The 15,159-nt window shown below is 57.8% G+C and overlaps 1 protein-coding gene across 2 annotated transcripts; it reads right to left on the minus strand.

Annotated features, from left to right (window-relative positions):
• Nucleotides 1–198: 198 nt before the first annotated feature.
• SCAF1 (SR-related CTD associated factor 1) lies at nucleotides 199–15,127 on the minus strand. 2 transcript variants are annotated; one of them, XM_077131113.1, is made up of 11 exons: nucleotides 15,059–15,127; nucleotides 12,162–12,275; nucleotides 11,898–11,955; nucleotides 11,104–11,198; nucleotides 10,699–10,799; nucleotides 10,492–10,607; nucleotides 4,454–7,273; nucleotides 3,771–3,853; nucleotides 3,297–3,515; nucleotides 918–1,046; nucleotides 199–634 (listed from the first exon to the last, which is right to left on the minus strand). In XM_077131113.1, exons 2-11 carry the CDS (start codon nucleotides 12,267–12,269, stop codon nucleotides 443–445), a joined length of 3,921 nt encoding a protein of 1,306 aa, XP_076987228.1. In that variant the 5' UTR covers nucleotides 12,270–12,275; nucleotides 15,059–15,127; the 3' UTR covers nucleotides 199–442. The 2 variants fall into 2 exon arrangements, with proteins under 2 accessions (XP_076987228.1, XP_076987229.1); XM_077131114.1 differs by lacking the exon at nucleotides 15,059–15,127 and adding an exon at nucleotides 14,603–14,974.
• Nucleotides 15,128–15,159: the final 32 nt, after the last annotated feature.

Genomic DNA, 15,159 nt, shown 5'->3' on the forward strand with positions numbered 1-15,159 from the left:
GGGGGCAAAGATCGCACTCCTGGAGGCAATTCCAAGGTGGGCAGACAGCCCCTGAGGTCGGGAGCCACTGATGAGACCAGCAGCACTTTGCCCACAGTGAAGGCTACCAGTAGCTCACTGGACCAGGGACTGCTCTAAGAGCTTAACCCACCTGCATCTTCATTTATCTCTGAAAAGGGCTAACAGCCAGGCTTGGGGTAACATTTCATGAAATCTTTAATGAAATTGGGGGGAAGGACACGAACAAAAGGGAGAAGTGATGGGGACAGGCTTGGGGACAAGGGAGCTGGGCAGGAGGCAGGGCAGGGTGGGGGGCTCTCCTCTTCCCTGCAGCCGCCCTCCCCCAATCATCCCACTGACGGGGAAGGGGAGTGGGGAGGCAGAGCCATAAATATGTCCAGACTTTCGAAGGGGCCAGGGAGGGAGACAGATGGCTGGGGTCTCAGAGAGGGGGCAGGGGCAAGCCTGGGCCACCCTTGTCGGGGGGTCCAGGCTCCTTGGACGGCCGTGGGGGCCCTGGTGGGTCTCCGGGCTTGCGGCCGTGCTTGCGGAAGTAGCGGTAGCGCTGGACGTAGGCGCGCACCAGGTTGCTCACCTTCACGGGGTTGATCTCCCCGCTCTTGCTGTGGCAGATCTGGGGGCAGGGGACAGCTGGAGTCAGTGCCGGCCCCCAGGGCTTCCTCCAGCCTGGCCTGCAGAGCTCAGCCAGGGACTGGGAGGGGAGCCGCTGCCCCCAACAGCCAGGCTGGCAGCCCACTTGTCCCTAGGCAACACCAGCACAGCCAGTCCAGGTGGATGGTGGGCTCCCCGCCCCTCCCCGCTGCCGTCTCCCACCTGCACCTGTGCATCTCTCCACCTCCTCCTTCCCCATTTTGTATGTGAACCCCCACCTCTCTGTCCTCCCGTCTGTCCCCCACCTTGTGAACGGCCTTCCTCAGGATGTCTTTATACTCCTCCTTGGTGATGTCCTTCTTCTGGTAGTAAGGCTTGATAGCCAGCTTCACCTCCTCCACTGCCCGCTCCTGCGTGTGCAGCTTCTTCAGATACTGTTGGGGGGTGGAGAAGGGGACAGCAAGCTTGCCACGTGAGAACGCATGGGATCCAGCGCCACTACTCACCCCTACCTGCCAGCTTACCCATCGTGACAATCCATCTCCTGGAGGAAGTTCTGCCTACAGTCTGCCTTAGGCTCCCCTTGCTGCAAGCTACCCCAGAGTACAGGCCAGACCTGGGCCTCCAAATGTCACTAAGTGTCTCCTCTTCGCTGGCTGGGCCCTGGGCTGTCCTAGGCCTGACCATGACCAGCACATGTGTGCCCTGCCCTCAACAAGTTTACAGTCTAGTGGGGAGACAAGCAGTTGTGACTGATTTTAGTCAGAGACTACAGGGCTTAGTTTGACCGCAGGTGGAAAGCTTCACAAGGCTTCTCTGCAGAGATGTGAGAGATCTGGTTGGGCCTTCACGACATTGAGCTGGCTCCTAAGTGGACAGCCCAGCTGAGGGCCCTGCTGGCAGGGGAAGGCTGGCTAGGAGTACAGGGGAGGACGGCAGGAGCAGGGTGGCCAGAGGTTCAGAGTCCAGGTTGTGTTGCTGGGCACACTGGTGCTGGGATCTGGGTTCTATCACCCACTAATCTTAAGACTCTGACTGAGTGAATGGACTTCTGGGAGCCTCATTTGTCAAATGTGGACAGTAGTGATAGAGAAAACACAGCACAGGAGGACAAAGTGTCAGAATTCAACTGACAGGACCTGGGGTAGGAGGCAGGGACAAGACAGGAAGGGAAAAAGTCTTGCCTCCTAGAAAAGGCTCCTTCCACCTGTGGCCACCAACCAATGTGAACCCAAACCCTGCAGGGACGAAGCAGCCCACTCTAACCTAGAGTTAAATCTCACAAAAGCAGAGACAGGAAATCTTAGGAGATAACAGTGAGACCAAAGAGCCAGATCCTCTGCTGTGGATGTCCCTGCAAACCCAGGGGACAGTCACCTGAGCACCAGCCCCGGGGTGCTGCCCTCTCAGCAAGGTGGCTGAGTGGTCCCTAATGCCCCAGGGCTGGGGACAGGTGGGAGTAGAGAAAATGAGGGCACTCGGGCTACAGACTCCTCGTGCCAGCACTTCTGACTGGAAACAGAGTGCAAAATAACAGGAACATGGCCTCCTGGAAGGAATCCTCACACTCCCCTGGCCCAACAGGAGGTGGGCTTCGAAGGACGCCAACAGCAAAGGGTGTCTCAGATGCATCATGGAGGACAACACAGAGAAGCGGACCAGAGGCTGCCCAACGGCTGGCCAGAACTGATGGTCTCTGTCCTGCAGCACAGGGCACCGGCCTTGGACAAGTGGCCGTCTCAGCAACACTACATCCCCCTCTCCAAAGGGAATTCTTTCTGCTCTCCCTCAGGTGTTGCACGATAGGTGTGTCAGGGTGGGAAACACCACCTCCAGCTGTGGGGCTATGGTTAGGGACTAAATTGTGTCCCCCATGAAGAAGTATTCAAGTCTTAATGCTCATTCCTGGGGGAGGGGACCCATTTGTAAATAGGGCCTTGGACGATCTTGTGAGTTAAGGTGCAGATTCATTTTTAACCAGAGTCCCTATAAGCAAAGGAGATTCAGTCAGTCAGAAGAAGCCAGAGAATGGGGCAGAAGGCCACGCGACGGGGCCCAAGATGCCAGCCCAGGGGCCCCCAAGGTTACGAAAGCCACCACTGGAGGGCTACAGACTCGGGAGGAAGTCTGGTCTCGCAAGATGCTGAGTTGGACTTCTGGCCTCTCAAACTTTGAGAAAATAAATTCCTGTGGTTGAAGCCAAACCACTGAGTGGCACCTGTCATAGCAGCCCTGGCTGACTAGGACAGACCATACCAAAAAGAGTTTAGCTCTGACCAAAAGAGAAACCAGCCCCCAGAAACCCTGGAATGGGGGCCCGAGGTAACAGGTGGATGAAATGCCCAGCATGTTGCTGCCTCCCCTCACTGAGGGTCAGTGCTGTGACCTCTCCTTTGAAAACACCATCCCCGCCAAAAGATAGGGAGTAACTATGTAAGTGTGTCTGCATACACACGTGTACAAACATACAAACATTAAAAAAACAAACTGCCTAGCACCCATTTTCCATTCATCCCTTTGGGTAGAATGTTTGATCCTTGTAGTTTCCAGTTTTCTGGTTCTAAAAGTTCCTGTCTATTAGCATCACTCTCAGCAATCCTATTTGGGTCCCTGCATCTCAGGATCTATCCCGATTTCTCTGCAAAACAGTCACTGTCAACCTGCCTTCCCCCACCTCAGCTCACCTTGTCTGTGTCCCCACGACCCTCGGAGCTGCTGCTGCCTTCTCTCTTGTCGGATGTTGCAGCCAATCCCGTTGGTGTGGGAGGAGTAGAGCCACAGCCCCCGAGAGGTAGGCTGCCAGGAAGCAGGTAGCTAGAGGGGCCAGAGGGCAGACCCAGCGAGGGGGGCATAGGAGTTGGTGTCACCCCCAGACTTGAGGGTGGTTTCCTGTGGCTGAGGATCTGTGGGCAGAGGGTGCAGGGAAGGTGAGCAAAGAGAGGTGGAGGGGAGGAGGGGAGGAGCACCCCCCTTTCCCACTCCACTTCCTGACAGTCCCCAGGGCAGGAGGCTGCTCTCTGGGGTGCTACCATGCCCCACGGCCTGCTGGGAGTCAATTTTCCTCCTACCCAAAGCAGGGGACAAGAGTAGGAGGGGCTGCAGTGCCATGTGCCGTGGCCAGTGTCATGTGCTGCAGCACTCTTCCCAGGGGAGCCCACCTGGTTGGTGGCCTGGATCAGCTCCTGGGCCTTTGCTCGGCTGGCCAAGTTGGCTTCTTCCATCTTGAAGAGAAGTGCGGTCACTGTGGAAGGAAGCGAGGCGACAAGAGGAAGGTCAGCAGAGCTGATGGCAAGAGGAAGTGGAATCTCACTGAGGCACCTGGACAGGTCTCCTTCTCAGAGCCGGAATAAAGGGGCTGCAGCCACTGAGAGAACCGCCCCCCCCCCGCCCACCCCATGTGTTCTCAGAAATCAAAGTGTGAGTGGGGGTGGGGGAGGGTGGCCTGGGTCACTGGATGACGAGGTGGTGGCAGAAATGGGATTCTGTCTCTGCCTCCCCATATCCAGTCCACGGCCTTTCTCCCCACTTCCGTGGCCTGGCAGAGGCTGCTGCCCTCCCACTCACCACGTTCTTTCTGGTGAGTGTGCCCTCACCCCTCACCTATGCTAGGGTGACCTCCAACTGCTCCCGCCCACACACCCCTCTTCCAGGGTGTGCAGCCCGACCTTCTGGACAGACCCTGACAGTTCCTGACCAACCCCAGGCCCTCCCAGCCGCAGGTGTCACATACCCCTGCCCTGAGTGCATGCCTGCTTCCTCCAAACCTATTCCAGTCTGGCCCTTTCCTTCCTCATCCCTCCGAGTCTGCCCTATCTACTCCGACCCCCGGGGGGAGACTCACAGGCCAGGACGCCACTGGTGGTGCAGTCTACACCAGCTGGCAGGTTCCAGGGAATGGGTGGAGGCAGCGTGGGCAGCTGGGAGACGCGGGGGGCCGGTCCGTCCTCCGCCCCGGAATCACCAGCCGTGGACCCCGCACTTGGGGCAGTGCTCGGGGCAGCTGTGGCTGTGCTGGTGGCAGTGGTGGTGGCAGGCTGCTGCTCCTCCTCCTCTTCCTCCTCCTCTTCCTCCTCCTCCTCCTCTTCTATCCCACCACAACCCCCAACCTCCTCAATGGCCTCCTCGGGCAGGAAGGAGACCTCAGGCGTCTTGCAGCTGCTGTCCACAGTCTGGGAGTCCGGGGTGAGTGCAGGGGGCGGAGGGGCTGCCTTGGGGGGTGGAGTGCTGGGGGCCTTGGCTGCCCGCTCCTCGCCAGACCAGGATGTCTCCTCGGCGCCCTTGACCCCAGCGGCCTGGCTGCAGCTGTCTGCCTTGGACTTCTTCAGCATCCCGGGACCACCGCTGCCCCCGGCACTCCCACTGCTGCGCACCTTTTTCCTGGTCTTGGACGGCTTGGTCTTCCCCTTGGTCCCCTTGGCTTTCTTGGCCCCAGCCTTGGCCTTGACCTTGGTCTTTTTGGGTTTGGTGCTGCCCGGAGCCACTTTGGCCACCTCGGCCGGGGCCCGCTCGTCGGGCTTGAGGAAGGGAGAGCGGCTCTCACGGTCGCGGCTGAACTTGACACCAATGGAGCCCAGGCTGGCAGACGCGGCCTCCTTGGCGGGGGTGGTGCTGCTGACGCCCTCGCGGATCAGCACGGCCACCTTGGACTGCAGCTTCACCTTCCGGGAGGAACAGGAGGACGACGACGAAGAGGAGCCTGAGCCGCTGCTGATTGGGGTCTTTGGCGGGGGCCCTGAGGGGGGTGCCGCCTCCTTGGGGGCCCGGGCTTTCTTGGAGGACCTGTCCCTGTCCCTTTCTCGGTCACCCCCGTCCAACGCTTTGCGCCGTGACCCCTTCTCCCGGGAGGAAGAGGATGAGGAGGCAGCCCCGGACCGGCGCCGGTCCTTCTCGCAGCCCTTGCCGCCCCGCTCCTCGCCGCTTAGTCCCTCCGAGTCGTACATGACCTCGCGCCTGGGTGATGAGGTGGGCGCAGGTGAGGAGCCTCGGGGTTCCACCTTGTCGGGCCGGCCCACCGTGATGGTCCGCTTGATGGCGAGAAGGTCATGGTCCGTGAGGTCCTGGATGGAGGGTGGCACGGCCCCCCGGCGGCGGCTGTCGCGCTCCCCGCCTGAGGCGGGGCCCAGGGGCTGCTGGGCAGGAGCCAGGGCCTTGTCCCCGCCGCCCCCTGACCGCTTCTCACCCCGGGACCTCGATCGCTTCTTCTTCTTCTTGCTGCCGCCACCGTCCCGATGCTTGCCGCGGTGCCGCTCACGCCTGGAGGACGACGAGGAGGAGGTGGCCGGGGGTGGGGAGGCTGAGCGCCGCCGCCGCCGCCGCTTCTCCCGGGACCGGGACCTCCGGCTGCCACCCCGGCGGCGCTCATTGCTGCGGGAGCGGGAGCGGGAGCGGCGGCGGGCGGAGCGGGAGCGGGAGCGGCGGCGGGCAGAAGACGAGGTGTGTGAACTGGGTTTGCGGTCCCGGGACCGGTGCTTCTTGGAGTCCCAGGAGGCAGTGGGGGGCAGCAGGGCGGGCTGGGTGCTGCAGGAGGATGAGGCCTCCTTCGCCTCCCCACCACTACCACGCTTGTGTTCCCGCTTGGACTTTTTGCGGGTGGGCTGGCCTGGGGGCGTGGGGGCGGTGGGGGCGGCCGGGGAGGGTGAGCGCTGGCGGTAGCGCTCCCGCCGTTGGGTCAGAATCTTGCGCCGCAGGTCCAGGCTGCCCCAGCGGGTGTCGGCCGGGGGTGGGGCAGGGGTGGGCTCCCCAAGGTCCACCTGCAGAGCTCCCTCACCATCTGACTCGGCGTGGAGAGACAGGAAGTCGTCCCCCTCAGGTGCCCGGGCAGCAGGAGGTGGGGGCGGGGGTTGGGTGGCAGGGGTGGCCGAGGTCACAGGGGGAGGCCGGGTGGCCCGGCTGCCAGACCGGAAAAGCGAGGAGAGGGCAGCCCTGGGCTCCTCCTCAGGCTGCACAATCTCGCCCTCCTCGATCTCCGAGTCAGTGGGGGGCAGCAGTGCGGGTGGGAATGTGACACCACCTGCCGTCACGACCTCCACTGAGACCGTGCCTTCCCGACAGGCTTCTGCCTCCGTGCCCACCACAAAGACACGCCGACGGGTGGTTCCATCAGCCCGCGTGGAGTCTGCCTGGGGCGGGGTTCCAGGGGCTGGCGCTGGCTGTGGGGGCTGGGGGTCCAGGTGGGGGCTCTCGTCACCTGGAAAGTCCTGGCTCAGGCTGTTGTCATCATAGATGCCCGCCAGCGTTTCTGAGATGCGGCTGATGCTCTGGGACAGGCCTTCTTCCTCCTCCTCCTCTTCCTCCTCTTCCTCTTCCTCCTCTTCCTCCTCCTCCTCCTCCTCCTCGGGTGAGGGGGTCCCGGCTGACGAGCTAGGGTTGGAGCCGGTGGGCTCAAAGGGGTCGTACTTCTGCTCCGGAGCGGGTGGTGGGGAATAGGCCTCATCGGTGGGGTGGAAAGGGTCATAGATGTCAAACCGGGGTGCAGGAGGGGCCGGGGGGGCAGGGGGAGGTGGGGGGGGAGGTGGGGAAGGGGAGGATGATGAGGGGGAGGGGGAAGGCGAGGAGGATGCAGAGGAGGGGGCAGGGGGTGGGGCAGGGCCCCCATCTCCAGTGCCCAATGTAAGGAGGTGGCGGGCACAAGTGGGTCGAGAAGAGTGGGCCTGTGAAGAAACTGCAAGGGAACAGGGGAGAAGAAACGGGGTCAGCTGCAGGACTACGCATTCTGCCGATGTCCCTCCCGCTGGCCCAGGGCCCCAGCAGTGGTAGGCGCAGACCCCACGCAGCCGTGCTGCCCTGTCAGCTGCTCCTGGTGCTTTGCATGTAACCCCACTGCAATGGGTACCACCTCCTGCAGGTCCCGGGAGGAAAGCAGGGCATGGAGAGCCCATCCCTTCAGATTACACAGAGAGAGCGGACTGGAGTGTGCCTGAGCCAGCCTTCCCACACCCAGAGATGGAGCAGCGGCCTGACCCTGGACAAATGCTCTCCCTGCAACCTTGGGTCACCCCAAAAGACAAGAATGCTATGACAGAAGAGGACACAGGCTCAGCAGGAGAGTCTGATTCAAGGCCAAGTCCACCTCTGAGGCCAAAACAAGCTGTGGCCCACTGGCCCTGCTACCCTGGGAGTGTCACTCATCTGAGAGGAGTAAGACGGGTGGGGAGGATGGGCAGGAAGGCAGACCGCTCATCCACAGCCCACAGCCAGGATGGGTTGCGCCAGGGACCCCAGACAGCCCGAGACCTTCCCTGTGCAGCCATGAGCTCCCACACAAAGGGCTCCAGGGCTTTAGTCCGGCCTGTGGGCTCGGGGCTTTCCCTTGGCCTCACGGGCCCTATGGCACCACGCTCAGCACCATGTGGTCTCCGAGCGCCCATGGAGACATCTGAAAGAGCCTTCACCATGGGCCAGGGGCTGGGCTGGGCCAGGCTCCACACCTTTTTGCTTGACCCCAGGGGCCGCCCTCCAACCTTGACAGCAGAATGCCAAGGACCTGCCATGGTGAGGCTACTTGGGGTCATGGGAGGACAGGGATGGGAGGCAGAAGGGCAAGGAGTGTACGAAGCGGCTGCTCCAGCGTCGCCTCCTAAATTTGAGTCCCAGCTGGGCTCCACCCACTACAAGTAACGTGACCTCGGCGACCTCGGCAAGTCGCTCAGCCTCTCTCTGCCTTGGTTTCTCATCCATAAATTAGGGGTTCATTCATTCACTCAGTGGGTTTTCACTGAACACCTGTTCTGTACCAGATATTGTTCAGGGCTCTACGAACAGACCAGTGGAAAAAACAGACAAAACTCCCTGCCTTCGAACTCACATTTGAGTGGGGGACAAGCAAACGTCAATGAGCAGAGCATCGGGCCGGCACTGCTGAGGGCTGCAGGGTGGGGAGAGCTGCAACTGTGTGTCAGTGGGTTAGAGAAGGTGACATGTGAGCAAAGGGCTGGATGATGACGGCGTTCCCCTCACCTCACAGGGACGTGGGGAGGGCGAAGCGCACCGCTGCAGGGAAAGAGCCGGCCGCCCCCGGCCCCAGGCAGGCCTCACAGGCGCGTGTCCGCGACCGCTCATGCCGCACTGTTCTACGCGCACGCGCCTGCAGACAGGCTGGCTGCCAACCAGAGACTCCCACCGCTTCACGTCATTTTTGCTCTGGATGGGATAATGAGTTTTACTTTCTTTTCCCTATGTTAATATTTTCCAAACGAAAACAACAAAAAGAAACACCTGGAATAAGAAAATAAAACAAAAAATCCCATAGTCTCCCTGAAGACAACCACTAGGTACCAGACACATCTGCCTTGCTTAGGGCTCTGCAAACACACACCTGTGGGCCACACACGGCCCACCACCTTTTTTGTAAATAAAGCTGCGCTGGCATCAGCCACAGCCCCTCGCCTACCTACCACAGTCCATAGCAGCACGATGAAGGCAGAGCCAGGAAGTTAGCACAGAGCCCCGAGAGCCCCTGCAAAACTAAAAATACCCATGAACGGGTACTTCACTGAAGAGTATGCTAACCTCTGAATGAAACCACCTTCACACAATCTAGCGCAAGGTAAGAGTCATCTTTAAGACGAACGGCTTTGTTTCCTAAGCAGCAGCTGCTGTTCCTATAACTCCATCTGCAGATACGGACAAGCCTGAATCCCACTTGGCTCCTCCTAGGGAACCTGGCAAGAGCCTCGGCAGCACCTTATTTCACAAAGATGTAAAAAAAGTGTAGCCCAGGGCCCAGCGCTGAGGACGGTGTAGCAGTGACTCCAGAGGACACTGTAGGATGGTCACAAGCCAGGAAGCTATGCAGCAGGGGAGGGTCATGTGAGGACTTCTGTGGGCACTTTCCTCCAGGAAAAAAGCAAAAATACATTCAAAAGCTATATTTTACCGCTGTATTGGTATAAAGGTAAAAACAATATGGCTGGATTCATTATCATACATTTGCTATTACTATAGTCCTTTCTGTCTTCTGGATTTAATGGAAATCAAAACACTTTTGTGGGTCCCAGGCTGGGTGCCTAATGGCTCAGTCAACTCTGCCGCTGCCACAAAAAGACAAGGAGCGAGTGAACTGGCACAGTGCTGGGGCCGAGCAGCTCCTCCAGCTGGCCTGATGCTTCACCTGAGCCGACTGCACCCTCCTCTCCTCTCCCCTCTCATCCCCTCACCTTTCTGTGGGGACTGAGGAAGGGAGGTCTGAACCCAGGTTCCCATTGGGGTCCTAGAGCCAATAGCAGCCCCAAGGAACTTGTTAGAAATACTGATTCCCAGGCCTCCAGCTGCTGAATCGGCGGCTCTGGAAGCCAGCCAGCCATACAGGCATTAAATCATTCTGGAGATTCTGATGAAGATCAAGTTCCAGAAGGACTGATCTGAACTGTTCACAGAGTTATACCTGGATGTGGGATGGGGAGTGGACTTTTACACGTGCTGGTGTGCATCGCAGAAGTCAAAGCCTTGAGCTTGGAACTCACACAGAACCAGGCTGGGGACCCAGGACCACCACTAAGCAACTGGCTGTGTCCCCAAGCAAGTGACGCCACCTCTTTCAGACAGTTTCCTCAACTGGAAAATGAAGATGCTAAGAGTCCCCCTTCCAGAGAGACGGCTCTCCAGGGCAGTTATGCTGGTAATGACGCGGCACACCAGGCACCAGAGGGCCTCATGTACAGTGACTGTGCCTGTGTGGCAGCTGTTAGCACATCCCTTTTTCCTTTGCATACATCTGTACGCATGCATGACTTTCATTACCATCAAACAGGAAAAAAGAACGTTAAGATAAAGATTTTATGTCTAAATGACACAATCAGCATAACTACCGCTACTAGAAAGGCCAGGCTAGGTCCCACATGACTCCAAGGCTGCCTGTCCAGCCCGCCCTGCCCCACGTACCCGTTTTGCTCGTCCTCCAGGCCCTGAGACGGGGCAGCAAGCTGGGCATAGGCAGAGGAATGGAATCCCTGTCTCCGATTCGGACCTCAGCTACCAACTCAAGCATGTCCTCGCTTCTGCAAGGCAGAAGGGGGCATGAGCTCAGTGGGAGTGCTCTCAGCTTCAATGCCACAGGACCTCTCCCACGTCCGCTGCCTGACTACTCACTCGCCAGGCTGCAGATCCAAGCGGCTGGGAACCCAAGTGTCTGGGGGATCCAGGACGCTCACCAGCCCCGCGAGGAAGCTGTCTGCGGCCACGTCCAACACCTGGAAGAGGCCAGGGAGTCTCTATGCTGTCCTTGCTCACTTGAGGACCTGGAAATCCCATCTCCTCAGCCCCTACCTTCTCAGGAACCCAGACTCACAAGAAAATTCAGAGGGCCAACGATTTCCCTCTCATGAGTGACTTCAGGACTCAGGGCCCGGCTCCCAGGTCCTTGCTCACGGACCCAGCGATCCTGTTTCCAGACCCTCCACCATTGCCCTGTTCAGCTCCACAGACCCAGGAGACCCAGCCCTCTCCTCCCTCCAGCCCAGGACTCCGGGACCCCAGCCCCCTCTTCTTACTCACAGTAGCCGTATCAGTCCCCCCTGATTCCTGGGCGCGGGGCTCTGACCGTGGGCTCCGGCAGCGCCTCCATCGAAGGCCATGACTCCGAGAGCCATCTGGAGAGAGATTTGCATGGAGCTGGAGCTGGAGGCCAGCTGCAGAGCCCTTGTGGGGAGAGGGAAGTGGGGCATCATCTACTTCTGGACGACCAAGCGCAGGTCCTTTGTGGTCTCCTAGCCTCTCACTGCCTGACTTGGGGCCCAGAAGGATCCCCACTCAAGGCCGCCCCATTTGACCACAGTTCTGTCACCTGTCTGTCTTTCAACCTGTCCTTAAGATGAAGTCCAAATGCCTTGGCTTGGCATTCAATGCTTACTGTGACCTGGTCCCTATGGGTCCCTCCTGCCTTGCCTCTACTTCTCTTCACTCATCTTCCTGTATGGCACCCCCACAAACCACAATTCAGTCCCAAAATATGCCCCTTGAATGTAGCACACACTGCTCCCTTAGCCCCCAAGCCTTTTTTCCTCAAGTGACAACTCAGACACATCCTTAGAAACCCAGTTCATGTACCACCCCCTCCAGGAAGCTTTCCTTAGCTATCTCCCTCCAGGGAGCCTCCCGCCTTCTCAGTCCTTCAGCCACCCTTGTGATTGCATCTCCCTCTGCCTAGCTGTGAGCCCCTCAAAGAAGACCCTGCTGCATCGGATCCATCTGGGGCCCCAGTGCGAGCACAAGGGAAAGTTATACGATGAAATCAGGATAAGGAATGCAGTGATGGATCAGGGGGCTAGAAGTAACCAAGCCCATCATACCTTTATCATTCGGCAGATCCCCTTGCAGGGAACTTCCCACAGCCTGCTGAATGGCCCGCTGAGGAAAAAGGCAGGAAGGGGAGTCAGAGGACTCGTGCAAATGGCTCCCAGCTTCTGCCTTTTGGAGGACAATCATTCTAGACACTGGGGCCAAGAGTCCAGGTCCCCAACCCCTCCTTCCTATTAGGGCCCAGGAACTGGGGCTCTGGAAGTGGGACTCCCAGCCCCACTTCTCTCTCAGACACAGGCATCCAGCAGCCTCACCAGGATAAAGGCAGAAGGAGAAAGCGTGGGGTCTCTGTCTGGCGGGCCATCACCTCGATCCTCCCCCGACTCCTCCGTCTTCCCTCGAGACTCATCTTCCTCCTCCATGGTCACCTGGTGGCCAAGGGGATGAGAGTTTGGGATGGAGACTGGAGTAGATGAGAGCAGGGGCTGGACATGATGACCTCATGGGCTCATGACACTGCCTCAACCAGCATCCTGTCCGCGGGGTAGCCCTCCCTCCTTTGCCTCCTCCCAGCTTCCCTGTCCTTGGGCAAGTATCAGGTACAGTGCAGACACCAGAGGGACAAGACCAATTTTCTTCCCCTTTCTAGATTTGAGCTCCCTCCTTTGTCAAAGGGAAGCTATCCAGCCTCCTATGTCAACATCCCTTTTCCCAGTTCCCTCGGCTTCCCCCCAAACCCAATCTTGTTCCCCACCTCATGGTGGCCAACCCAACCCCACTGTTGAGTTATTTCAAGTAGTATGCTCCACAATCGCTTAAGTCCACACAGCGCTTGCCTTGACCACCACACGACCTCCTAAAGCAGCAACTTTCCTTGATGGCAAGGAACCAAAGAAAATGTCCTTGTATGCATGGTACATATGGAATTACCAGAGTGGTCTGCTAAATGAGCATCACACTTTTAAAGCAAAAACACTAACCTTCAGAAAGGCATGCCGTCCCCAAGACCCCACAGGAGGCATTCACCTATCTACCCGTCGCATGCAGATGCCTTTGCCATGTTGCATAAATTCTTGGATTCTACTACCCACTCAGCCAGTTGAAAGATCAGGCTTCACACTGGCGGTAGGGTCTTGATTAGGGGTTCAGAAGATATGATTACTTCAGCTGTATGCTCCCCCAAGACCGTCAAATATGCCAGTCTAAAAATAATACCCAATCTCAAAATTCCCATGAAGCTTCCAAATCCCTAACTCCCAACTCAGTTCCTCATCTGTAAAATGGGAAAAATAGGGGCATCTAATCTCAGAGAATCGTTGTGAGACTTTAACAGAGACTGAGCCCTGCAAGACAGTTAGCATTCCCCAAAGGCTCAACATCAAGAAATAGTAAATATCATCATTAGCCCTCAAGGCCGGCCTTCCCCTATACCTCCCCGACCCCGGCTACGCACCTGCAAAAAGAAAAAAAAAAAAGAAAAAAAAAGACGTGGGCTCTGGTGTCACTCTCACTGCAGATTTTCAAACTAGCCCAAAGCTCCCACTCAGCCTCCCAGCTCTCTAATAGACTACAGCCCCTTTCCTGGTTCCTACAGCAAGCCCACCGGAGATAGACTTGTTTTTGACTGATCCTTTGCCTCTGGCCCTTTCCAACACCAAACCTTCCCCCATAATCAACTGCCAATAATCGTCAATGCCCTCAGCCCCCATGACAGTTTCTGGCCCACAAGTCACTCTCCAGCAACCTCCAGGGAAGCATAAGCACTTAGAACAATGACTGTCACATAACAGAAGCTCAATCAAGATTTGCTGATTCGACTTACAGATCACCTAACCCCCTGCAATGGAGGAAGATGCACCCTACCCTCACTCATGCCCCAAGCTTGGCAGAAGTACCCACGGTTCCTTGGATCTTTTAGACAGAAGGCAAAGGTGGCCCTGAAGACAAAGTAGGTCCCCAGATCAGTGTTTCCCACATTACAGGTACTGATAGCAGTACATGAACAGCTTGTTATGAAAAGACAAGTAGAACACACTAGAAACTCTTCACAGTACCTACAAGCGGTAAGTGGAAATATTACTTTGTGTAACTTTGGTATTAGTTAAACACTTATGTAGGTTTGGACCGGGTCTCAAGGAAAAATGTATTTTTTACTTGTACATCAAGGTCAAAGCAGTTTGAAAATACTGTAGCACATGAATCTAAATGATACTATGGACCTTCCCAGAAAAATGTAGACTAATTTTAACTCTTTCTCCACTGCCCCAGGGCAATGCAGAATTTTAAATCTTTCTTAATTCAAATAACTTTCTGAAGGACAAGTAAATGCGGGCTTGGCGAAATTTCCAACAGTTACTTTTGTCTTATTCTGGTACCAAAAGGCATTCGAATTTAATCCAGACATAGAGGTGGCCCTCTTGCAGAAGTACTCTCGGGTTCTTCTATTACCACACCCTGCCCCCTTTGCAGTCACATCAAAAGCCACCTAGATTCCAGGCCCTTCTAACTGCCCCCATCCTCCTGTCACTCAGATTGGACCCTCTCCAGACCTTGGAGACCCGTCCAGGCCTCTCAATACATCTCTGTATTTAACTCTGTCCCTTAGTGGGCTCATCCCTCCCCTCTGGATGGCCTTCAATGACCCCCTGGCTCTTAAAACTCTTCTTCCGGGCCGCCAAATGGCTCCACACCATGTAGAGGAGTCGCATCTGCAGGCCAGCTCGTGTAGACACATCCCAGTCTTATCAAGACATACCCCAGGCGTTCTAGATGGCTCTTCAGATAATCCTCAGCTCCTACAGACGTCCCTAACCCCTAGGGACATATCTCAAGAACTCAAAATGGCCCCAGACCCTCTAAACAGACCCTAGCCTCCGGTCAGCCCATAGAGATGACCTATAGTGCCTACAGACACAACTCAGCCCAGCTAGGTGATCGAGGGCAGGCCCCGGTCTCGGTCCAGACGTTTTAGAAGCTGGGGGTGTCTCGCAGACACCCCCACCCAGCACCCAGAGCTGCGTCCCGGGGCTCTGAGAAGGCCCCCTCCTCGGTGCCAGGCTCCGCCGCCGCTACCGGGCCCGAGACCGCCCCGCTAAACCCTCCAGGCCCCGCGGCGTGTAGGGAGGTCCCCGGGACAACTAGCGACCCAACTTCGCCCCGCCCACCCCGATAGGCCCGAGCCCCGCGGCCCGAGCCGCCGCCGCCATCTTACCCCGCCGCTCGGGCTGCGGCTCCGGCCCCGGCGCGGGGCGGGGCGGGCTGGGGCGGGGCTCGCGAGCAGAGGTGGAAGACAGGAGGCGGGACGAAAGCGCC

The sequence above is a fragment of the Tamandua tetradactyla genome, chromosome 16 (genome assembly GCF_023851605.1).
Source record: "Tamandua tetradactyla isolate mTamTet1 chromosome 16, mTamTet1.pri, whole genome shotgun sequence".
In the NCBI taxonomy this organism is placed as follows: domain Eukaryota; kingdom Metazoa; phylum Chordata; class Mammalia; order Pilosa; family Myrmecophagidae; genus Tamandua; species Tamandua tetradactyla.

Bases quoted from the DNA above. Each gene is read 5' to 3' on its own strand.
- SCAF1 (XM_077131113.1), bottom strand. From the start codon at position 12,269: ATGGAGGAGGAAGATGAGTCTCGAGGGAAGACGGAGGAGTCGGGGGAG. The intron at 10,608-10,698 runs GTGAGTAGTCAG...TCTGCCTTGCAG, and splicing joins TTGGATCTGCAGCCTGGCGA to AAGCGAGGACATGCTTGAGT. The intron at 3,516-3,770 runs GTGGGCTCCCCT...CTCTGCCCACAG, and splicing joins TGATCCAGGCCACCAACCAG to ATCCTCAGCCACAGGAAACC.